Source organism: Carassius gibelio, chromosome A7 (assembly GCF_023724105.1).
Source record: "Carassius gibelio isolate Cgi1373 ecotype wild population from Czech Republic chromosome A7, carGib1.2-hapl.c, whole genome shotgun sequence".
NCBI lineage: Eukaryota > Metazoa > Chordata > Actinopteri > Cypriniformes > Cyprinidae > Carassius > Carassius gibelio.
The window spans coordinates 36040257-36066788 of record NC_068377.1 but is presented as its reverse complement, the minus strand read 5'-3'; the positions used below and the strand labels follow the sequence as shown (position 1 = coordinate 36066788).

Here is a 26532-nt window from a genome sequence, read left to right as displayed (position 1 = left end):
TCAAGGGGACTAAACATGCAGTTAAACATATTGTGGCCGCTTGTCTACCGTTTCCTGAAAAATAACCCCTCATCTGGAGAAAAGCTGGAGGTTTTGAGAAAGCGGGGCTAGAAGCACAACTTAATACCTAATCAGCCTACACTGATATAATAAATATCAAGAGCTATGTAAATATTTGATTAATTCTGTTTTGAAACCTAAAAAAGCTTTTACTGATGGGGTCTATATATATATATGTATGTGTGTGTGTGTGTTTAATTTCTAGGGGAAAAATGTAATCTATTTTTTTATTTTTTATTATTGATTTAACATTTTATGTACGCATATGGAAGTTAAGTGATTATTATTATTTCATTAGAAGAAATTGAAATGGCTGACATTAAAGCAATGTTTCAGGACATTATAATCTGCCAATATAATGATCTAATTTACTGTGAATGCTTTATATAAATGTATTTATTTTATGTATATATTTAGTTGATGTGTGTGTGTGTGTGTGTGTGTGTGTGTGTGTGTCTTTAGCAGCAATTGAGAGAGTCATAAAAATGGCACACAAGTAGGCAAATTACATAGACATATATTTATATGCATATGAATAAAATCACATGTACATATTGTACAATACCTTGGCTTTTTAGCCCAACCATGAGAAAGGCTCTTTTGCCACAGAACACAAACTTCTTTTAAATAAGTGCAAAGAGTTAATGAGACAAAGAATTGTAAAGCATTTATATTGTTTTTTTTTTTTTCATTAATTTTTTTTCTGCAAGATCACATAATACAACATGAAAATACTGTGCAAAGATTCATAGATTTACATAATGTCTAAGTGTTTGATTATTTGTGAGAAGCTGGTGCCATTATGTAATATTTTATTCTTATTTTTTTGACACGGTCACACAAATGCTGTACTGCCAAAAAGCTTATGGCTTACTTACACATAATCTTTGTGTCAGGACAAGAGCACTGACCCTTTAACAATGGAAGAAAATATAAAAAATTTAATCGTTCCACACACTCACAGTAAACTCAAACCACATTTTACAATAACATCTGTGGCAATGTTATTTATATTTACTGTCTTTGCTTGTTCAACATACTGTGAAAGTATATTTCAGGCATGCGGTTCACATAATTCAAAGGGTAGAATTTTTTAGTGATGGTGAAGAAAATCAGTAAGTAATCGTTCGTGTAAAAAAATAATCAATACATTATTGTTTTAGGAAACGGTTTGAGAGATGTCACTAAAAAACAGAGAGTGAGAAAAGAAAAGTGCAATGTTCACAAGTTTGTTGTTCTCTTAAGCCTGGACTGTTATGAGCCAGTGTCTGTCTCAGCGCTTCAGGCTAAATGATGCTGCAGTGAATTATACATGATGCTTATAAGAAATAACAGTGTTTGACAACACCACCACTGCAACGAGAACTTTTATGCACAAGTTACAATCCATTTGCAATCATATACTACATGTATGAAAAGCTAAAACCATGTCCATGTATTCTTTTGAAAGCAAAGTCCACCCAAACATGAAATTTCTGTGTTCATTCACTCACCCAAATTATTGTTGCAAAGACTTTCTTGCTCTTCCCATGCAAGCAAAATGAATGGGGACTAAATATTTCAAGCCTCAGAAAGCAAATTAATGTTGTTTTTAATCTGATACTCTCCCAAAATGATCATATGACTTTCAGAAGATTTGGGAAAGTGTATTGCTTCTGTATCTTTAATGTTTCTCTTTTGTGTTTCATAGAAGATCTGCCATTCCATGGAAGTCGATACGGGTTTGAAACAAACAAGGGTAAATGACACACTTTTCAACGTCCAATTTAGGATACTGTCAGAGGATAGAAATAGAGAAAGGATGAAAGTACAGTGTTGTAGCTATGAAAATTTATTTTTGCCAAAGAATAATAATATAAAATAGGCAATTGCAATTCTCTCAGTATCATTACTCTGACTTTTTCCCTCACAATTTCCAAGTTTATATCTTAAAATTTAGACACTATTTTTTTAAACACATAACTATTTACTTATTTTCTTGAATTATGAGATTATACAGGTGCATCTCAATAAATTAGAATGTCGTGGAAAAGTTAATTTATTTCAGTAATTCAACTCAAATTATGAAACTTGTGTAATAAATATTCATTTCACACAGACTTAAGTAGTTTAAGTCTTCGGTTCTTTTAATTGTGATGGTTTTGTCTCACATTTAACAAAAACCCACCAATTCACAATCTTAACAAATTAGAATATGGTGACATGCCAATCAGCTAATCAACTCAAAACACCTGCAAAGGTTTCCTGAGCCTTCAAAATGTTCACTAGGCTACACAATCATGGGGAAGACTGCTGATCTGACAGTTGTCCAGAAGACAGTCATTGACCCCCTTCACAAGGAGGGTAAGTCACAAACATCCATTGCCACTCTTTTTTTGTTTTTTTTTTTTATTCTAATTTGTTGAATTGGTGGGTTTTTGTTAAATGTGAGCCAAAATCATCACCGTTAAAAACAACAAGCTTTAAAATTATAAGCACTTTCAGCAACTTTTATAGACTGAAATTGTCACTGTGAACGTTCCTTAAAGCTGCTGTAGGGAACTTTTGACGCTCTAGCGGTTAATAAACAGAACTGCTTGCATCTTGCGGAAGAACATCGTAGCCGGAACTACTTCTCTCTGTTTATGTCTATGAAGAATCACAAAGGTACTGGGTTACTCCGCCTCGGTATCCCCGAAGCAATCTAAAATAGTCCGAATATAAACACTTATTATAGGTGCACCCTAGTGATTCAGGACAAGCCAAAAACACGGTTTGGGAAATAGATTCATGCTGTACTCGCTTATAATATAATTTTTTTCTACATTTTGAACACAAACAAAGTTACGGACCGCAGCTCTGATTGGTTATTTTTTACCGGGAGCGCATGACTTTCTGCAAATGGCAATAGGACACTGGGAGGAGCCAGAGGAGCTTGATTTTTTCACATTATCTGTCTCATATTCTACTGTCAGGACATAATGACAGGTTTAATAAATATGTAAAAAATATTTTTTTTACAAAAGTTCCCTACAGCACCTTTAAGAACAAAACAAGCAAGTGCAAAGGTCTTTTTAATCAAGAGCAAAGCAGAAAAGCACTTCACATGCTTTAATGCAAAATACAACCCAGCTAGCCAAACCCAAAACAGATTTCAGCTCAACCAGACAATAACGATTTCAGTCAGCACAGATTCGTCTATTTCACAACCCCAAATCTAATTTGTTGGTGGGTTTTTTGCCACACATAGGGAAAATTTTACTTCCAGGACCCAAAACAAGTTGTCTGCCAATATTTATTTTTTTATTTATTTATTTTTTTCAATGTGAATGGGATTGTTCTGACTTATTCATGCAAAATGCTAAGGGTAAATCCTTTACTAGAAATAATCTTTTAAATATGAAACTATAGCATGAGTCTGCATGCGTTGGCCTAGCTTTGGTGCAAGGCTTCATTAAATCAGTTTAGAGGTTGGGATGTAGTTGCAGTAGATGTCTGTGGCTACCATTCAAAAATGTAAACCAGGAATGTTTGGAGAATTTTTTTTTTTTATGAATGTATGCCATGCTTATTGATATGCATGGTAGGTTTTGAGTGAAGAAGACTAGGAAAATCCATAAACATAAAGTGCATCTAATTTGAGGTAATGAAAAAATGCTGATTAATTGTGGGTTGTAATTCTGAAGTCATATAAAGGATGAACTGACCTAACACTTCTGACAAGGTTAAAGGTAAAAATTTGGAAAAGTGAAAAAAAATCTAAATTTCTCACAAAACAAAAAAAGTACTACCATAGTATTCTTTAAAGCAATCATTTTATCAAAGTACTTTTTAAAGTATTTATTTGTTTTGATTCAGTCTCCAAGTCTATAGTACTGCAATAGCAAGCATTAGTGCATGTAAACTGCAGTCGATGTCTGAATGAGGTGCACATAATGTGAAACTGATGCTATGAATGCTCCATCAATAATTGAGCATTTATTAAGATTTCACAAAATGAAACCGTGCTGAAAGTCTTTGAAAGACGGATCATCTGGGAAGTCAAGAATTAGCCCTTTGCATTGATTTGGAAGCAGCTCTCTGACAAGAGGAAGCATGTTAGAGGCAGTGGACCATTGCCACATTTCTGGCATTATCAGAAGCGGAAGTTATCATAACTGGGTAAATTTCTATAGGAGTGAACGGAAACTACAAGAAATATAATTTTTGTGATGTCATTTGCCCCAGTTGCGAAACAATGGTGTTTCTATGACTTCAAAAGAGGAGGAAATTGTTGATTATTATGAAATTATGTTGGTCTGATGAGAAAAAAAAAATGTCAAATTTGCTGTCACTCCCTCAACTGTTGTGTTTAGAAACACTCTCACAGCAACTTCAACCAGTTTTCTGACATGTAAGATTAATGAAAATCTTGAAAGATTTACATTGTTAATAAGTGGAAGCATGTAATCACAGTCTGTGAAAATGGTCTTTATATTGTTGTTGAGCCAGTGAAGGCATCTTAACACTTTCCATTGAGAATTTCATGTGTTACCAAGAGAAGAAAAATTTTTTAAAGAGTTGTGCATTGGAACAACTTATCCTTGATGGGAAGCACATGTGACGAGTATGTTTAGATGCTATTATTATTTGCGTTTTGCTAAATGCCTGTATAATTTTCCACATGCCCAAATTTAATGTTGTATCACTCCTATATGAATAATCACTCTGTCCATTGAACTCCCATTAGTACCAAGGTCCAGTGCGAAATAAATGCCACAAAATTTGTCAGTGCCTTGTTATAGTTAATGTACGTACTCGATCACCTAATGCTCTCATTATTATACTTTCACACAGACTCACATTTATATCGACAAGAAGCTCCCCAAAGTCAATTAATTTAGAGCAACATAAAACCATACCACAATGTTGATAATTTTTTTCTTAATTTTTCTAATTTCTTTTTTTTTTTTTTTGGAAACTTGAGAAATTATTAAGCCTTTTACAATTACAGTTACATTTACGCCGTTCTCCATCGTTCACAAAGAATAAGTTCCTTAACACACACGTAATGCAAAAATGGAAGGAAACGTGTGGACGACACAATTGACCAAACACAGCGATGCTTAATTACAGGCTTCGTCCCAAACGCTCACCTCCACTGGAACGATGGAGTCCGACTCGCCTTGGTTTGGTTATAGGCACTAGTGCAAGAGAGGCCATCATTCGATCGCTTTCTGTTAGTTTGTAAATCTTTCGGTTGTTCACGGCACAGGTGAGACCCCTGAGACAGGTAGAAGTGAGAAGGTACCAGCAGATTGGGAATGTTTTTAGGAAACCGTCTTCTTCCCATTTAACTCCCCGTCCTTCCTCTCTATCCTCATGTAGGGCTCAAACGCTGAGGATCCACACCCATATCCCGATGGCAGTTCGTGATGGGTGCTGCCCAAGAGAGGCATGGTAAAGCAAAGGGAGGGCGGTGGGACCCCGAGGCGCGGCGAGGATGGGGTGCCGCCTAAAGAAGAAAGTGACAGTCCAAATGTCCCGCCCGCCGCTGTGGTGGTGCTGCTAATCACCCCAGAGGAAGTGGATATGGACGAGCTGCCCAGGAGCGAGCTGTTTCCCGGGTGTGAGTGAGCCAGCAGTGGGTTGGGTGGAGGCGCAGGCACAGATAAAAGCCGCCCCTGTTCAAGCAGCCGCAAGATGTTGCATGTGGCAAGCGATTCAGTAGTGGATGACGACCGTTTGTCTGCGTCATTGGTCTGGTCCTTCTTCTGTTTGGTGCGGCGGTTTTGAAACCACACTTTCACCTGCCAAACGAGAGAAAAAGTTGTAAGAGAAATTGATACACCAATGTGGAAAACCGATGAAGAGAGAGACTAGACTTGTGATTCATTAGCTTCATAAATACATTTTATATAGACAACAGTGCTATCAGGTTTTTTTCTAAATGTAGGAATTAAATGGTCTCTTCTTCACTCTAAATTACACATTTTCAGTCAAAATTTGTCATTTTTCCCCTCAAAAGTTTCTGCAACACCACTTCATTTTACACTGTAGAAGAGCTGGGTTTCATAACCCCAGGTAAAAAGCAGTGCTGACCCTGGTTCTAAATTACTAAAAACTAATCTAAAGTGTTTCTTTACCCAGGGTTAGAGGGGGTATTTAGAACAATGATACACTGGTGTGAAAAGGCCTCTTGCTTGCTATAAAGCAGTATTTAAAAATATTTCTGGAAATGAATGACATCAGAAGACTCATGCTTTCAAGGTAAAACGGAGCTAAATCTGCTCTTAAGTTAAAAATTAAGGTGGATGCAGTGACTTTGGGTCCAAAAAAGTATTTGGACACTTAGGACACAATTAAAAATGTCTCAAAGTTGCTTCACATTAATTCACAGCAAAATAACTGTTAACACTGCAAAATTCACTAATTATGAAACATGTCTATAGTCAAGTCATTGTGAGTGTCAAGTTTAATTTTTGGGTAAGATGTTTGGGGAAAGGTACCTTAGCAAGCACCATTAATTACCACAAAAACAGGGATTTGTCTTTTTAGCAGCATTGGCACACCAAGACTTTGCATTGTGGCTTCCTCATAAGCAAAAATCAATGAAGCGTGTTCAGAAGTGCGCTGAACTTGAGCTAAAGTGCTGCTGACCTCAGGTTAATAAGTGCACTGAACTCTGCATGTCCTTGTCCTGCATGCTTTATTAATACAGTGCTGTTTTATTGCAGAGTATATTCTGGGGTCGATGATGAGTCGAGATGAAGCTCTACTCATAAACATAGAGACAATGAAAAATGCATTTCATCCTGACTGGGGTTTTATCTGTTACTTGCTGCTTTGTCTCACCCTGGGGACCATGAAGACAGAGAATGGCAATGTGAAACAATCTGAGAGGCAATGTGAAACTATATTTGCAGCCTGTTTTAGTTCTGTGATGCATTTTACAGTGAAATAGGATATTTAACAAGAAAAACCTAAGGTGGGACTTGACTGGATTTAAAAAAAGGGTTGAAGCACAACCAGCAACCACTGGTTGAAACTAAAGAGGCCTTGATGACATTATATTAAGTAGGATTATACAAGTATTAAGCAGTACAACTGTTATTAGCATTTCATAATAATAAAAAATGTTTCTTGAGCCGTGAATCAGCATATGTGATTTCTGAAGAATCATGTGACACTGATATTAAACTGGAGTAACGAGGATTTCACATTAACCTTTAAATGCCTGGATCTGTCAGGTACCGACAGCTACTCGAAGGTATTTCAAGCGTGTCACACAGTTTCAGTCTTTCTCGTGGGTACAAACTCCATTCATTAGGAGTCTCTAAGAATGTATGACCCTGACCTGTATTGTTGGTGTTGCTCATGAACAGCTCACGAACACAAATCGGGAAAATAAATTCAATCGTAAACCCGGCAGGACTCTAGTAAAACCTGGGCCAAACACTATTGCAAACTGAGGTCTATAACACTGAGACCATGGACTCGATGTGGCCATTAGTGTGAGGATAATGAGATTGTGGAGTGATCCCTTCAAGCTTACACAAGCATGATGATGCTATCTGTTCATGAAAAGTATTTGTAGTATGGGAAGTATGTATTTACTTGATGGCTGTAATCTGTGCTTTGCAACTTTTTTTCAGGCCACATAGTGGGCGAAGTTTATCCTGTTTTCTGTAGATTACACAACCTCACAGAGCTTAAAAGAAAAAAAAAAGGTAAAAGATGGGAGTAGATAAGTGAAAATACAAAAGCAAATGTCTCCCATTGTACTTCTACACTACTGGAATGAAATCCTCTTAGATTATTAGATTATATTAATTTAGATCGAGGGTTCACCGCTGGGGCAGAGATTACTAAATGCAGGATCTGCATGACCTGGATTTGCTCCCTCGCCTGCGGCATCCCAATCCACTCCGCTCTCGTTCTTCAGCGAACTCAGAATCAGCACAAAGCACTGGTGCAGAACGATCTCCAGTACGTCAATTCATCAGATACTTTTGCTGTCCTACTGAAATTGTATCAGTGCTGCTGTAATTAGAGTTTCCAACATTCTCCACAAAAATCTCCTCGGTTCATGATGTTGTTCTGTGTATGTGGGCATGAATGATGGTGAAACAACAATTTTCAACACTTCTGTTGACCCCATCCAGAAGTTTTGATCTCTTGATCCTACACATGTGATAATGGTGTGCGTAGTTGAACGCAATGAAGCATTCTGGTTATTCAGTTATCCCTCTGAGACCTCTCTTCTTTAAAGAGCTTGTAGGTCATTAATCTCATGCATCTATACAGAGACTGATTTTTGATTTAGCTGAGGCCTGAGTTGATGTCTTTAGAAACTCTCTTGGCACATATGCCACAACATCTGGTTTGACATGAACATACTTGTGCTGTTATGTCCAGTTAGATGTTGTACACACATTTTGTAACACGCAGCACACCTGTATTGTAATGTGGAAGGGAAAAAAGACTTATATTGCAAATATCTAAATTATTTCTTCCTCGCTGTGTATAACATGATCATATTAGCCAGTTACAACCGTTTACCCTCTTTCCCTCATACACTGACCCTTGTTCCTAGTTTTACCGAAGCACGTGTTCATGTAGGTTCAGCCAAGGGTCAACCCTGTCTTACCGAGGGCTGATAGATAGAGCTCTGTAATCTTCCTAACAGCAAAAGCATTTGGACTATTATTAGTTCCCTTCCCCCAGAACTACTGGATGACACGTCCCGCGTGTATATGTGATCAGGCAATTAGGCTTACAGAGTGTGGGCAGATACTGATAAATTTGTGCCACCCAATGGATTAAAAGGCATCCCTGCTGAACCACAGTGCCTCTAGTGGTAAACCTCCGACAGCACAGTCTAATAGACATTTTCACTGTGATGATCCATTTCCACCTTAAATATTTGTTTATATTTAAATTAATTATTTTTAATTATTTAATGTACATTTAAAACACTGTACTTTGTTATATTAATATAATGATACTGTCATAATTTTTTATTTAGAATTATATTTAATATAAAAATGATTATAATTAATTAATATTTCAATTGTTTAATGTGCATTTAATAAACATTACTGGTTTATGTGCATATAATATCATTATATAAATTTATATTTTAATTATTTTGAATGATTTAAAGTATATTTAAATCACTATAGTTTGTTAAATTACTGTAATAATATTGTAACATTAAAACATTTTGGAAAGTCATGGAAGCACAGTATGGTTTTCCATTTGCCTTGGTCTTCCTATTTCCTTTGTAAAAAAAAAAAAAAAAACCTTTGAATTTGATCATGGCTTACACAATCTTTTTTCATTAAATCCATGGGTTTCTCATGGATGAACTGAAAGCAACAAAAGGAATGGTATAATGTGTTTAGCAAAGCCCAGGGATCTTGCGAATAAAGACCACACAGCAGAGCCACCAGTTGTTACATTTAAGCACATGATATTCAGACAAAAAAAGCTGTATTCATTTAATAAATGTTCACCTATGTTTTCTAAGGTCTTTTTAATAATATCAAAGACAAATGCATCAAATGTGTTCTCTGGATTGGTTACACATTCAAGGTAAATACTCCTTGGTCGTTAAAGAGTTCTCACATTATGCTGTGACTGGCATTGGCTGTTCTTCACTAAACAATGCTTCCCCCATTTAGAACCAAACAAAACCGTTTCCTGTGTGGCAAGAAAGTGTGTTTGTGTCCTTGACTGAGATATCTTATTTCAAAAGGCAAAGAAAAGAAAAATTGCAAGGCTCTGGCTTGATTAACACAAAATCACTGAGAATGACTGGACAGTGTTGAAGTCAACAACATCCCACTTTAGTTAAATGTACTGTATTCCTAAGTGAAACAGTGTGTTTCTGTACCCAAATAATGACTGTAAACCTCAAGAGAAAAACATAAAAGGCTCAAAAGAGTCAAAGTTCAACTCTAACCAAAGAAAAAATGTTTGAGTACGTCTGCTTGTCATGCCTTGCAGCAACATGCAAAATCATTTTATATGTGGCAAGCAAGAATCATTCTGTCCTTGCCTGAGATATTTTATTTAGAAAGGCAAAGAAAATAAAAATTGCAAGGCTTTTTCCTTGGTTAACACAAAACCCATTGAGGAAGAAATGGCCAGTGTTGAAGTCAACAACAATCCTAACACACTTTAATCTAACATGTTTCTAAAAGAAACGGGTTGTTTTTCAACACAAAACATTACTGTAAAACCTGATTTAAAGGCACATTCTTAAAAATTCCAAAAGGGGGGTTTTCACAATGATGCGTTAGAAGAAGATTTTTTATAGTTTGAAGAGCATTCTAAAAATACAGAAACTTTTCTGGAATGTAAAGATTCCATGGATGTTAAAAGTTCATCATGGAATCATCAACACCAATATAGAACCTTTATTTTTAAGAGTGTAAAGACAAATGCACACCCAAAAAGTGACCCACCCAAAATATAACTGTAAACCTGAAGGGGAAACACAAAAGGCTCAAAATATTGAAAGCCCAATTATAACAAAATAAAAATAAAAACATTCCTGTATCATTAGCACAAGACTTTTTGTTTGTGTTAATGTGAGGCCGTCTGTGTGTCGTGATTTGCAGAAACATGCTGCTAGCTGTATTGATAAAAAGATCACACACTGACTCACTCAAGGCTTTCAGAACTGCCAATTTAATTCTATTAAAGCTGCTGTTTATCACCGCGAGGACCTGCAAATTCAGACTAAATGTTTGCCAGCTTTGTTTGTACATCAACCTCACGCCAAAACCCAAATGTTTCTTCAATCCAACATACTGTTGCCTTTCACTGAAGGGTCAGTTGAAGTCAAATCCTGTGTTCTGCTTAAGGTCACACTGATAGAAGAGACTCATTGTGCTCAAATAGAGAAATACTGAGAAGAACTGTCACTCACTCGACTAATAAAAAGCTCTCCCTTAAATAAAAACAAGTGCTTCACAAAACCTGTTTATTTCCTCACGCTTTAAGCAGACCGGTTAGGATGCTGTGGCTCATGCATTCTTGTTCTTTGGTTTATTTTTCCATAAGCCTTTCTATTTTGTGGGCTTTCATTCAGTGATGCCAAGCCATCAATGCACAGCTGATATAAAGGTTAACAGTTGAACTAAAGCCTGAACAAAGGCTCCCCATTCAGTCTGTAAGCAAATGTAACAGCATCTCAGATAATAAATATCTAGCAGACATGGGATCTACTCATGATCGATGAGTCTATGGGACCAGTCATGTGTGGTTTGGATCCCTGCTGTGTTACTCTGGAGCGGGGAGCCACCTGCTGGGGACAGGGTCTGACAGAAACCCTGTATTTTGACATAAATGAACACGGAATTCCTATAACTTTAAAAAAGCATTATATTTAGCCAATCATTTTCCCCTCATGTACACTCCAACACACTAAACTGATCCTCTGAGAAGCTGCAGGGGGAAAGTTGAGCTGCTTTTAACACTCACAAGGGGAGTCATCTTCATCCATGATTCTGAAATATAGCTAAACTAAAAGTTGATCATGGTACAGTGATGGTGTCATATGGTAATGCTATGGTGTATGAGTATCATATTCATGCAACATGCTATCCTGTCTAAACGTCATAAAAAAATCTATCTATCTATCTATCTATCTATCTATCTATCCAATGACAGTAAGGAAAAATGTAAAGGGAAGACTCAATCTCGTTAAATTAGTTAAATTCGATCCAGTTTGAAGATAATTTGAACTTTTCTCTGCTTTTGCAAGACTGGCCACTTTTTTATTCTTATTAAAACATCACGAGGGAACGAAATCAAATATATATATATTTGATTATATATATTTTAATATATTTGATTATATAAATATATACGAATATATATTATTTCACTCGAATTAAAACCCCAACTGAAGAAATCACGGCTATCAAAAATAAATAATAATAATAATAAAAATTAAAAGGAAGCTTAATGTGTCGTCACTTTTTTAGACGAGTCCTCGAGGTCATTTAGAGCCATATTGATTGGGTTTGAAGCAAAGACAATCAAATACAGCTTTCGTCGTTTATTTTCAATAGTCTAACCATTGGCGTTATTATAAGCAGGGGAGAAGTTACAAATTCAAAGACTGAGAAGTTTATAAAGATCTGGTCGTGTTATCTGCCGAAATTCGAAAGGAATTCACAGCCATCGCAAATGTTTTCACAACTGAGGCGCAACAGTCGCGTGCGCGCGCGTGACAGGAGATTTTCGTTTATTTTTTTCCTCTGGTTAAATGCATGGGTGTCTCCTAACTAGCTTCAGTTACTACATATTTTTGAGTATAAATGTAAATCATTAGCATGCTATTTTTGATTAAATGGACTTCGATAAAGGTGTATAATACTGGAATAATTTATTGAATATTGTGAAGTAGTTCAATATTGTAACAGTAGAAACATAGAAACACCTGCATATGCTACTGTGATGCCAAATTATATAAAATAATTGCTGACTAATTTTAAATATATATTTTTAATTTCTATGGACGCGATTATCCAAAGGCTCAAAATAATGTGCATAAAGACTATGTGAGTTAGCGTTATTCATCTTTCAAAAAATATATTTAAAATATATAAATAGAGACAGATTTACAAATATTAATATTGAAATTGAGTAAACTTGGGCTAAATGCACATATTTTGTATTTTGCACACGTTGAAATTGAAGCTGAATGAGCATAAATGAATAGAGACACGCATCAACACTCATCTGTTTTATATCAATTCTAAAAGCAATTACATTAAACGGAAGATGAAAACGCTTTTTTTTCTCAAAAGCCATAATTTGATCACTTTGATGACTAGCTGGTTCACAGTTTTACTAACAACAGAAATGATTTCAGAGCTGATTATGATTACAGCTTCACGAAATAAGCTGTAGACTATAGGCCTATATTATTTTATTTAGACTAGCCTATTTATTTTTTGAAGTTCAATTAAAAGTGAATGAATGGGTTTTGGCTATTTGTTTATAAATTTGATTATTTTCGTTTAAACGAAGCTTATGCTGCTTTAACAAAACTTTTTACATGATTTAAGACTCCATTTTACACTGACCGCGAGTTCTTAAGGCCAGCACAGATGTGGTTTTCAGTAAACTTCTTTTAAAAAGCCTAGTTTTAATTTAAATTAATAAAAAAAAATACCTGAATATTAGTGGTTACAAGAGTACTAGAAATATTGCATACCATAATGTTATTTTATATGTTTGTGAGAACCAGTGAAATGGAGTGTTAAAAGCTGAATGAAGTTCTTGAATGAATTGATTAATTGCATTTAGTTGTTGGTTGCAATGTCGTATTTATTTTGTTTTGAAAATTATTATTATTATTATTATTATTATATAATTATAATAATCAGGATATCTTTGTATTGGTAACTGGTCACTATTTCTTACTTTTCAACTCGTTTTTAGTTGCTTTGGAATGGTCCTGGAGATTGTGGGAAAAAATGTTAAGGACAAATATTTAATGTAATGTAATCTAAAATTTATATGAGCTAAAAAAAACTGAATGCATTATACAATTTAATTTTAGATGGTCTTCCGCATTAATCGAGACATTAATTGAGATATTTAGGAATATTTATAAGGCATTACTTTCACACAAAAAATAAAATAAATAAATAAATAAATAAAGGATTTTAAAAACAGACTGATACGAATATTTTTCTAGAAATCTTTTTTGCATTTATATTATATTGTAATCCACATTTTTGTCCTGTGCTGTTATAGTAGGCCTTTCACAATGCCAATTGGATCTTCAGAGTGAATCACGCATTTATTAGTCATTTCCAAACCTTTGCAGCGTGTAATAGGCCGTCGGTTCTCTTAGCAGCATGTAAAACAATACTTTATTTAAGGGAGTGTAGTTATAAAGCCTGGAAAGTGTGAATGACCGCTTCCTTCACAATCACTGAAAAGCCGTCACTCACTTCAGTTCTCCATCACACAACATTCCATTAAAATCAATAAAGTTATCTACACTGCATAGGCTAATTAATCTTACATCGTGCAGTTGAATGTTAAAGAGAGGATTTGCGAAAGCACATAATTCACCACTCAACAAAAGTTTTGAGCTTGAGCAGATTCTGACTTACAGGGGTCATATGATGCGATTTAAACTTTTTCTTTCTTTTTGGACTGTTTTCAAGCTCTTGGTGCATGAAGAAGATCTGTAAAGTTGCAAAGAATAAAGTTCAATATTCAATCCAATATTCTTTATAAACGTTAACAGTTAAGCATACCTAAAACAGCTCTTTCTAACACGCCCCCACATCTCTACATCATGATGTGGGGAGACTTTCAAATGCAGATCAAATGTTCAAGCAAAGAAGGTGTAACTTTTATCCTCTGTTGCCCCAGGCATGTGTTGAGATGCTATGTTTCATTGTGAAAGTGAAGCTACTTTGTATGAAAAAAGGAAACAACTAGAAATCAATGGTTAAGCTGTACAACACTGTTCCAGAACAGTCCAACCGAAAAATTCATATGTATGCAGCACATTTTTATGGAGGACGAGGAATGTTTCCTGTGAGAGTAGCCTACAAACAGGGTGTCTGTTTCTATAAAGTGGGCCAATTCCAACTTTGCAAGGACTCACCTTTGCAAGGTTTGTAAGTGCCTTTTCATATGTAAACGATTTGATGATTCAAATGCAGTTTTGAGCAGTGTAGAGTAGCACTTCTTTTTTCTCCGATCACAAATGCAGACAATATGCAACGTGTAAAAATACAGTATAAGTCATTATAATCAGTAATGTCCCCACTGGATGCAACAAATGGGGTTTTACTGGTTTTGTTTCATTGTCCCGGGACACACAGCATCACAGTATGGTAAGGGACTTATTGTTTCCCTCACACATTTGGCCAATCACAACACACTGGATAGCTGGCCTGGCCAATCAGCAAACACCTGCTTTTCAGAATTATGGGCTTTGTAAAAATAGATGCGTTTCAGAAAGGTGGAACATATGAGAAACAATAATGTACACTATGTGAAAAAGAATGTGTCTTTTATCCTTAAACCACATAAACACATTGCACTACACCAAATCATTTCCTTTTCAGCAACGTCATATGACCCCTGTAAAGTAAAAAAGAATTTACGCACATTGTTTTTAGGAAAACAGATTTATACAGCATGCCGCAGATCGACACGAATTTTAAATTGGGCAATTAGGCCTATTAATTTATCAATTCGTTTCATTAATTCATTCATTTCGAATTTGGTAACAATGCATTAATGTTTTGCTTTGATCAGATTTTTAAAATAACAACAGACGGGTAAGAAGCAAGGTTTGAAAACGGCAAACATCATAAATAGCTCCATTAACCATTTAAAATCGTTTTATTAAACCCTTTCAGGTGCCAGTAATATGATAAAACCATTGTTTGAATCTAATCATGCCAAATTATTATTTATATTGCAGTGAACCATCTTTTTAAAATGGAACTTAATAGCGATCTGAGATCCGTGCTCTGTGCAGATAATATTGAAATTTCTTAGAAATTAGGCTACTCCATCATTTCCTGATATATACACTTTCGTATATATATATATATATATATATATATATATATATATATATATATATATATATTACAGCATTTATATATTACATAACATATTAAGGTGATTTTTTTAAAGGTAGATAATAAATGATATTCTCTGTGTGATAGTTTATAATGAAAACCCGAGTCTGGTAAAGTTAGCCAGATGACCAATAGTTGGATCCGCGAATAATGGAATAGCGTCGTTTAATCGTCTGAATTTCATAGTTGTTATCTGCTGTTTTTTGAATCACTTGGATGACACCGTTTTACTAAATCGAACTTTAAAATTAACATTTTAATTTATGACAACTTAAAAAAGAGATAATAAAATAAATCTGAAGTGACGCCAGCAGAGTGCACGAATGATGACTGGACAACTGCGGCCCCCTTTTATTTATTTTTGAATTATTTTTATTTTTTTCCACGACTGGATAAAGAAATGATCCTCCCACTAACGCCCACTGTGCGAATACTAATTATGAGTATTGTGTTCATAACAATGGAGGTTGACATGCAGCATTTGCAGAGAGGAGACTGGCAACTCTAGTGCACGATCTGACGTCTACACTCGTTACAATTTTTGCAGCTTTTTACTATACCATCTGACCAACCATTGACTGCTATGACAAAACAAATAGTTTTTATTTATTTATTTATTTATTTATTTATCCGTCCGTTAGACCATTGCATTTACTTTCCCGTTTAACATCGATAAATTCATATTTTATATTCAACGACAGAACAGGTCAACAAAAACAGGTCGTTTTTATATCAGTTACTATTTATTTATTTATTGCAATTTAATATTGCATTAGGCTCATTTACTTTATTTTTACATGATAATATCATTGAGGGTATCATGTAAAATAATTTAGTTTTTGTTTAGTAAATTGTTTTGTTGTAAATACACTAAAATAACAGGCAGTCTCTAAAAGAAATGTTGAAGTAGTTTGCGGACTCTTAAAAAAACACATCTGACGTAAATACATATTTTCCACACTGCACTACAGTTAATCTAATCGAATCGAATCTCATTTAACGAGCTATACCTCACAGTGCTATAATAAAAATCAAACACTTGGAAAATCGAAGAAATAACTACGATGTCATCAAAACAAAATCACATGAAGAGGAATTCTGGAGAATTTACAGGGACAACCAAATTGCAAACAGAACTTTAGTAATTAATATAATTGTAAAATAGCCTACAAAATGAAATGTGTAATAATAACAACAACAACAACATGTATACACCAACCATGTAACTAAATATTTTATAGACTATTAAATTATATATTGCATTAAAAAGCAGCATTGCATTCAAAAGCGAAGTTCACTATTATCATGTCTAACAAGCATGAATACGTTTCATACCTGAGTTTCTGAAAGATTGAGCTGTCTGGCGAGCTCCGTGCGCTCGCGCCCGACCACATACTGGCATCGCTGGAACTCGAGCTCCAGCCGGTAGAGCTGCTCCGCCGTGAACGAGGTCCGCGTGCGCTTCGGCCGGTCTAGATCCAGGCCTTTTGGCAAAACAATCTCCCGAATAGTGCCCTTGGCGTCTGTTTAGGACACAAACACATTAAATGATTTACTATTCGTTTTGAAATAAACTGATATTTACATTATTAGACTTGGGAGAAAATCGAATTGATTCATATATTGTAAGGTACTTAAAAATATAGTATAGGCCTATATCTAAGAAAATAAGGGTGTGTACATGTATTTTACATCATTTTTACATCACAGAAAAAAAATGAGATAATTTGTACACATTTTGAGTTAAACATGAGTTTAGCTCAATATGGCCGCCCAGTAGTTTAATCGAGATTTGATTTTGTTTTGATTCAGTAACACAAATAAGTTGCCAAAGAGGAGCTTTAAACTCCAGTGTCCTGTCTTTTTCCTTGATTGGTAATGAGATCTGCTTAAGCTGTGTGTAGCAGCAAACTCCAAAGGGGAGCAAGCTTTTAGTTTGCAATCAGTTGACTATTATTATTTGTCACCATAAAACATGATTATCAACACAGTAACACAAAATGTTATTGATATCATGACTGACATGCAAAATCTGAAATCATGGCTTCCACCAAGATTTGTCTTGGTTAATGCATTTTTATTGTTAAAATGCAACATTTTTATGGATCATATTTTGACCCATACAATTCATTTTCATGTCACTTTAAAACACTTTAAATATCCAAGCGGTTTTGAGTCTTTGAGCATAAACAGTGCAATTGAATTGATTAATCTGAGAAAGATTTCCACTTTCGGTTCTTATTTCACATTTTCCTAGAAACCAAACATAATGAATATATACTTTTACAGATATTAAACAGAAATGAATATATTTGAACTACTTTAAACTTATTTTTTATACTAACTTTTTCCATGTTGACTGATGTATCACCATCATTAAACCTTAGAAAATATTTATTAAAGGTAAAAGTAAAGAAATACTAAGACTTATGTCTCAAACAACGTGCACTATTTCGAGAGAGAGAAAAAAGTAAACATTAATTTTAAGAAGGTCATATTTCAATGGCATATATCTGTCAGATTGTGACCACAGGAAGATACTTATTGTAGCTTTGCTGTCTTTTTTTTTCTTTCTTTCTTTTTTTTTCAGAACTTCAAAAATGGTAACTGTTGGTAATGGTAAAATGGTAGGCTAATGGTAATTTGCCAAAACATTGCAACACATAACGCTAATTAAACCAATTCTAATAACATCATATCACATTAATATGATTTATATTAATGTGATATTATGTTATTAGAATTGGTTTAATTAGTTGTGGCAAATTATTAATGTATAGAATGACATTCTGTACATCTGTAGCTCCGCCTATCTGAATGTCTGCCTGGCAACTAAACTCAGTATTTTAGGATCACACTTGATTGAACTAATATTAATGGTGATATAAAGAAGAAAAGAAAAGAAAAGCGGTCGAATGTTAATGGCAAACTTTTTTTAATTGCCTTTTTCCTCACTGTTGCAAATCAACGCAAGTCTATGGGCCTATGACTCAGGCCTGCTGACCTTTCAGTGACCCCGGCTCTCTGGAGGACTCGGGCGCAGTCAATCGTCAGCTTTAAAAACAAATAGTGACGCCGGGGATTGTGGGCTTACAGCGCCAAATTCACTTGGATCCCCTACAGTTCATCCAATCACAACCGAACCACTAGCTCGGTCATTCACTACTACTGCTGGACTCAAAGCTTGGACAGTTTGTGTTCATTACATTTCGTAAACCATATTGTGAAAGGGCGTTTAAATTAAAAGCCTTGAGATTTTAGAGCATGGAATTAAATTTTCAGGTTGTATATTACAATAAACTCACAAAATATATATATATTGACAATATATAAATGCATTGAATAATATCATAAGCATTTCTACAGATATTAATTCGGCAAAAAATAAATAAAAATAAAAATGTAAACGTCGTTACAGCTACTTGGTGCAAACAGTTCAGACGGTATCAAATATTTAGTGCATTGATATACATGTAGACTACGCAATATTACTGTCGTTATTATTATTAGTAGTAGTATAGTATGCTACATTTTGTCGGTTCTTATTGTTGACAAGCTAAAATGTACATCCTGACTGTAAATATAATATCACTTTACCAGAAATTATTTTACAACCTATATTCTCTAAATTATGTCTAATAATAAAAAAAGGCATTTACATGGACAGTATTTCTTACTTTTTGTTCTAAGTTGTTCTCTTTTCTCAATTGTATAATGTGTTAAGAAATATTTTACCCCTGTAAATGAAGTGTGTTCTGTCAAAAAATAAATCAAATGGATTTTGATAATCAAATGGAAGTTTTTATATCCTTTTTGTATTTTTCTAAACAATTCAAAGGACCGCTTTCGATTATGCGTAATGTTTGCTTTTTAAGTCGTTGTTTATTTGTTTGTTTTTGGCTCTCAAATTTAACAAAATTTAAAGATTCACACACAAACTATGCTCCACACTCATGTTTAATGGTTATAGTTTTTATTACATTAAATATATAACCTCTTTTATGGAGTTTATTTTGTGTCTTTTTTATTCAAACAAACATATTGTGTTTGAGAGTAAAACTAAAAAAGACACAAAAGAAACTCCATACCTTTCATCAATTTAAAGCACTGTATAAAAAAAAACACCCCTCGAAAACACGTATAGGCTATTTTATTTATATTTAGTATATTTAATAAATTGTTGATGATTTAAATATTTGTAAAGTTTCAGATAGTGATGTATGTTTTTTAAAAAATGTATTCAATAAGTATCATTTTAAGATTTTGGGGTCGCCTTTTGGCAGATAATACCAACAATTTTGTGCACATTTTTGTATTAATGTTGGTCATAAATTGTAATTTGTAAATACTGTGAACTAATCTCAGATATTTATGGTTTGTATTTTATAATATTCACGACCACTACAAGAACAAAATACACTAAAATACGAAAGGGAGTCTGTTTGAAATATTACTAACTGTGTTATTAAAACTGTTTTATAATGACAATAAAATGATTGGGATATTGTATATATGTATATTATTTTATTCTTAAACAAATAGGAAACTATTTAACACAATTACGATAAATATTCGCTCACTCACCTCTGACCAGAATCCTTCTGCAATAGTCCGGATCGACTCCTAATAGTTTATCGTGTCCATCCTCGCTCGATGAAGTCGGTGTGGAGGCCGAAGTCCCGGGTGTGTCGGAAGAACTCAGCACAGGTGACCGGTTCCCCACTTCCACCCGGGTTTTGGAGTCTCTGCCGCGGTCACGGCACAACGAATCGGATCCAGAGTGGTTTCGGTCCTCGGAGATTCCATCGCCCATACTCGTGGCTTGATCAAACATCTAATAATTTAACTGTTTTGTGTGTTCACTTATTTTCCTGAGCGGTCTCTGAGGTTGAATAAATAGTAATCTTAAGTTCTTTTCTGTCAGAAATTGGGAGATTAATCCCATTAAAACAACAAATTAGAATCCAGCCACAGACTCCAGCGACGGAACCGAGCTTCTTCCCAAATATTTTAGCATGTTCCGGCATCGGGCGTCCATGCAGGAGGAGATGTATAAAGAAGGGAAGGTAGGTTGAGGTGGAGGGGGTCCTGTGTGCAAGTGGAAGGACCCTCCTCAGCTATAGGAGCGCGCTCAACCCAAATACATTCTGGATATATGCGCTGGGTTTCAAGGTCTATGACCGAGACACTGGGAGGCGCTTCACTGCTTAACCACGTAGAAGTAATTCCACACAAGCAACATGGATCCAAGATGCACAAACTTTCCCTTTGTTTCTCCTTTATGACTTAGACTATAGTCGATTTACTCGTTGTCTACACTGGGTGTGTTTTTGTATCTGCTCTGGGATCTACAGAAGCTCTGGAGAAAGAGCCGACTGATATCTTCATTTTTATTTGGGACCAATCCAGGAACGTCCTATAGGCTAATAGACAATGGAATACAAATTTGTGAGTGTGATTACAATATTTTGAACACAGTCTGGGGGCAACAGCCGTAGTGTTAACATATCATTTCTAGAGTAAGAGCAGCACATATTTGTTAGGTTGACTGACAGCGTCGACGTCACTTCCGGACCGTAATCCATCAAATCCATTGGTAAACAGAGACGAGTAAAAGCATGTGGTGGTCAGCGTTCAGCCAAATGGGAATAAAACGATTCCCGTAGTTGCGCTCGGTGAGTGTAATGTATTACAATTAGATGTCACTTTTTATTCACAGCTGAGCTGCTTTTAAACCACAGTTTCTTAATTTGCTCTTTCGTAATATTTTTTTGCAAAATGATTATGCTTCATAAAAAAACACACACAAAAAACCATGCTAATTAGAATACGCTCCTGTTTCTCTAGAACTGTGTCCTTGAGTTCAAGGTTAAAATAAATGCTTCTTTCAGCAGGCGATTAAACAAAGCAAATGCAATATTAGCATATTCAATTGAGGTGGCCAGTCAGATGCCACATGGCAGTCAAGACAAATGTGATCTGATGCTTCGATTATAAAGTAAGCGCTTTAAAATATTAGAACACGGAATGAGTATTTCTTCGAACTAAATCTGAAAGTATGGAAAAAGCACCGAGGGATTTACTACTATTTGCAGAAATACGCCTGGATGAACACATCAAAAGGTAGCGGTCAAGCTAAAATTTAATAACACGATTTTTGCCCATTTCCCTGCTTAAACACCGTTGTTTAATTCTTTATGTTTGAAAACAAACCAGATCTCATGAAAGTGCGTATAAATAGTAGACCTACAGCAATTAAAAACGAAAACTCGTGGTATATGCAAAACTGGACTTAGGCGTGATTTGCGTGATGGTTAGGTTTAGAGTTGTGGGGTAGAAGCGGGCATCTCAATAAATTAGATTTTCTTTGGAATAGTTTATTTATTTCGGTCATTCAACTCAAATTGTGAAACTCGTGTATTAAATAAATTCAATGCACACAGACTGAAGCAGTTTAAGTCTTTGGTTCTTTTAATTGTGATGATTTTGGCTCACATTTAACAAAAAGCCACCAATTCAAGATCTCAACAAATTAGAATACTTCATGAGACCAATAAAAAGAGTTGACCTTCTGGAAAGTATGCTCATTTACTCTACTGTACATGTAGCTACTCAATGCTTTGTAGGGCTCCCTTCAATTTGGCATGGTATGGAGGTGATCAGTTTGTGACTGCTGAGGTGGTATGGACACCCAGGTTTCTTTGACAGTGGCCTTCAGCTCCTCTGTATTTTTTGGTATATAGATTCTCCATAGTCATTTAACAAACTTCTGGTGCTTTTTGCAGTGTGGGCAGGTCCCAAATCCTGCTGTAAAATGAAATCAGCATATTCAAAAAGCTGGTCAGCAGAAGTGCTTCAAGATTTCTTGGTAAATGGGTGCAGTGACTTTGGTTTTCAAAAAACAAAATGGACCAACACCAGCAGATGACATTGCACCCCAAATCATCACAGACTTTGGAAACTTAACACTGGACTTCAAGCAACTTAGGCTTTGAGCTTCTCCACCCTTCCTCCAGACTCTATAGGACCTCTGTTTCCAAATCAAATACAAAACTTGTTCTCATCTGAAAAGAGGAATTTGGACCACTGGGCAACAGTCCTGTTCTTCTCCTTAGCCCAGGTAAGATGCCTCTTACGTTGTTTGTGGTTTAGAAGTAAATGTCTGTGTGTGGTGGCTCTTGATGCCTTGACCCCAGCCCACTCCTTGTGAAGTTCACTCAAATTATTGAATCAAGTTTGCTTGACAATCCTCATAAAGCTGTGTTTCTCTTGGTTGTGCATCTTTTTCTTCAATACTTTTTTGTTCCACTCAACTTTCTGTTAACATGCTTGAATACAGCACTCTGTGAACAGCCAGCTTCTTTGGCAATTAATATTTGTGGCTTATCCTCCTTGTGAAGGGTGTCAAATGATTGTCTTCTGGACTACTGTCAGATCAGCAGTATTCCCCCTGATTGCGTAGCCTATAGTTAACCAAACTGAGAGTACTATTTATACACATTTTCATGAGACTGAGCTCTTTTTGACTCAGTATTGACAGACGTTCAGACTTTCAATGTACATCCACATGAATAGACAGAAGGGATGGGGTTTCGGTTTGTAAGATGCATTCTAGTCATTCTTGTATGAAGGAGAGGTTTATTTGTGTTTACCTCGCGGCGCGTGAACCACATGTGTTCGTCTCATCGCTGGACCACTGCCATAATACACAACACCACAATTAGAATATTTTATACTAGAGCGCAATCCCATTACGGAGGCCGCAATGAAATAATTGCAGTTTTGCCACTTTCAACAGTGTTTCTCATTCAGTGGTGAAATGGCTCTTTATTGAATTCAGCTGCTCAGCACAGATTAAACGGTGAAGGTGATGAATGGAGCTGTCAGTCAGTTCCTCAAACCAGCAGTATACAGTCAAGAGAGGTCTAGTATGGCATGCGGCCCGGTCCAAAAATAAGGCTACGAAAGTGATTCGTTCGTGAGGAAAGTGAGTCGTGCTTAAAATGTATCCCGTGCTTCCAGCTTATAATAAAAGCTTTCAAAAGCTCTCATAGTTAATATGTTGGATATTTTATCTACCAGACATGTTTCGTCAAGTAAAATCAAATGAGGCTCAATATATGATTCAAGTCATTAATATAATTGAATGTAACTCAGGGTGCGTTGATTTACACCCAATCTAATTTATATGTAAGAGTCAAATCAAGACATAACAGTTTCTTAGTTCTTCATTCTGATAGAAAAACGTGGACCTTAACTGTAAACATTATAAAAAAAAGTCCCCCCAGTATCATTAGTTGATAAGAAATCATAGAATCAGACGTGAACGTTATCATTTTAAAAGTGAACAATAATGCAGCTACGAAAACGTTTAAACCGGAACGACAAATCCAATAGATAACTTTATATTATAACACGGAATCTGCAATAAACTCGCATCAATTTAAGGCGTCGTCGTGTGAACTATGTGAACATCAGTATGAATAAACAGAAATGAATCTAGGCCATTTTATCGAAATAAGACTTAAAACCGACCATAGTAGTTACAGTCATTTACAAATCAAATAGATGTAATGAGAAAAAAATCGAATTTGTAATTCAAATTACAGTCGAGGTTCTGTGATCTTATTGTGGCAAACACATTTCAGTAGGCTAGGCTAACCAAGAATAGCCAATAAACAAAATAGACAATTACTATTTAAAATACACATTTTTTTTTATCAATGTTATGTACCATTTCTTAATGGAAACTTGTGTATCGTGTGTAGCCTGTTAAAGTCAGTTTTGTGTTTGTATCAATTGTAATATGAGAAAACACTAAATTTGAAAAAACACTCTGGCAGCTCAGTTAAACCATCACATGCTCTCACCAGCTGTGAAGATGTGGCACTGTCAAGAAGAAGATGCCACATTTTCATAAAACTAAGATTTAGGAGTGTTCATTTGGCTCTGAGCAGAGTTTTCTGCTTCAGTAGATCAGTGTCAGACATCGCAGTGACACACAAAGATAGTGACACTCAGACATAGAGACAATACTCTTCCCTGAGGAGGTGATTCTGACACTGAATGACTGACATACAAACCACAAACCTTCACTACTGATCTGGGCTCACAGTAATCTGCTCACTATAGCGCGCTTTCTCATTAATGAAGTGAAAATGAGATAGAAGACCATGCAAAATTTATACTAATCATTTTGAATGTTTATATGCCATATGAGTGCATATTTAATGAGGATGAGTACCTCAGTAGATTGGCATTCATTATGTCTTTTATTCAGGATAATTCATCCACCTGCATATATGTTTTAGGTGACATGAATGCTGACATTACTGATGCAAACTCTTCATTTGGTAATCATTTATTGCAGTTTTGTACAGACAGTGGATTAATTTTATCTAGTAAGGTACTATTGCCAAATGATAGTTATACTTATATCAGTGAGGCCTGACACTCTACTTCCTGGCTAGATCACTGCCTTTGTACAGTGGATGCATGACTCCATTGAGATAATGAAGATTGAGTATGATCTGGTTACTACGGACCATATACCTTTTTTCGTGGTGCTGAACATAGGCACTATACCGGTGTTGTTGCCTGTGGACAATGGCATTGATGTAGAGAAAATAAATTGGTCAAAAATTTCTAAGCAAGATCTTAATAGGTATGTTGATCATTCAGATGCTTTGTTGGCCAATATTGAGGTCCCAAATTATGCCTTATTGTGTCGGGATATGAATTGTAAGAATGTGCAACACTGTAAGGCTTTATGTTCCCTGTATGAAGCTATTGTGGAGTCTCTCAGTATTTCGAGTAGGCCTCTATATAAACCTAGGAAAAACTTGTGCATTGCTAAGCCAGGTTGGAAGGAATACGTAGAAGAGCTTCATGTAGAGGCCCGTAATGCTTTTAAAAAATGGGCTGAGTCAGGCAAAAGTAGGCATGGCCCCTTGTTTGAAACAAAAAAAAAAAGCACTAATGCCAGATTTAAATGTGCACTTCGCTATATTAAAAGAAATGAAAACATTATGAGGTCTGATTCACTGGCATGGAAGCTGCAAAATAATAATGTTAATGATTTCTGGAAAGAAATTAAAACTATTAATAATTGCAAAATATCTCTTCCGTCTAATATAGATGGTGTGAGTGGTCCTGATGAAATTTCACAGTTATGGCGGAAACATTATTGTGAACTACTAAACTGTGTAAAAAGTAATCTGTTTGTGGTGGATAATGTGGAGCATAATGATGATGTTGTTATTACTTCGTCTGAAATCCATGAAGCAATATTGAAGCTAAGGGATATTAAGGCATGTGGTCCGGACCATATTACAGCTGAACATCTTAAACTTGCCAGTAAGAAACTGTGTCCTCTGGTGGCTATGTGCTACACAGGGTTTTTTGTTCATGGGGAGTTACCTGATTCTATGCTGTCTGTTGAGCTGGTACCTGTTATCAAGGATAAAGTGGGGAAGCTGAATAGCTCAGATAACTATAGGCCAATAGCTTTGGCCAGTGTTATGTCAAAAGTGCTGGAGACAGTTGTTCTGTGTAGACTTGAGAGGTACGTCCTGTCTACGGATAATCAATTTGGTTTTAAACGAAAGCATGGTACTGATTTATGTATTTTTGCACTAAAGGAAATTTAAGATAGATATAATAGACAAAATTCCACAATGTTCTTGTGCTTCATTGATGCCTCTAAAGCATTTGACCGTGTTAATCATCAAAAATTGTTTTTAAAACCAGGGGTCCCTGGTTTTTGGATTAGAATCTTGGTCTATTGGTATTCTCATCAGACAATGAGAGTTAAATGGGGGAGTGTAACAACGGCTCCCTTTAAAGTGACCAGTGGGGTTCGACAGGGTGGAAT

At 35.5% G+C, this 26532-nt stretch overlaps 1 protein-coding gene and 1 long non-coding RNA gene across 2 annotated transcripts; one reads left to right on the top strand and one right to left on the bottom strand.

Annotated features, from left to right (window-relative positions):
- Window positions 1-565: 565 nt before the first annotated feature.
- LOC128017401 (ventral anterior homeobox 2-like) lies at window positions 566-20899 on the bottom strand. The gene is made up of 3 exons (XM_052602781.1): window positions 20244-20899; window positions 16995-17182; window positions 566-5828 (listed from the first exon to the last, which is right to left on the bottom strand). The coding sequence occupies exons 1-3, from the start codon at window positions 20491-20493 to the stop codon at window positions 5349-5351; spliced, it is 918 nt and encodes a 305-aa protein (XP_052458741.1). The 5' UTR covers window positions 20494-20899; the 3' UTR covers window positions 566-5348.
- On the top strand, window positions 2327-6003 carry LOC128017402 (uncharacterized). The gene is made up of 2 exons (XR_008184431.1): window positions 2327-2403; window positions 5407-6003. It is a non-coding gene; the product is annotated as an uncharacterized LOC128017402 (long non-coding RNA).
- Window positions 20900-26532: the final 5633 nt, after the last annotated feature.

Bases quoted from the DNA above. Each gene is read 5' to 3' on its own strand.
- LOC128017401 (XM_052602781.1), bottom strand. From the start codon at position 20,493: ATGTTTGATCAAGCCACGAGTATGGGCGATGGAATCTCCGAGGACCGA. The intron at 17,183-20,243 runs GTGAGTGAGCGA...TGTCCTAAACAG, and splicing joins CAGAAGGATTCTGGTCAGAG to ACGCCAAGGGCACTATTCGG. The intron at 5,829-16,994 runs GTATGAAACGTA...CTCGTTTGGCAG, and splicing joins TCAATCTTTCAGAAACTCAG to GTGAAAGTGTGGTTTCAAAA.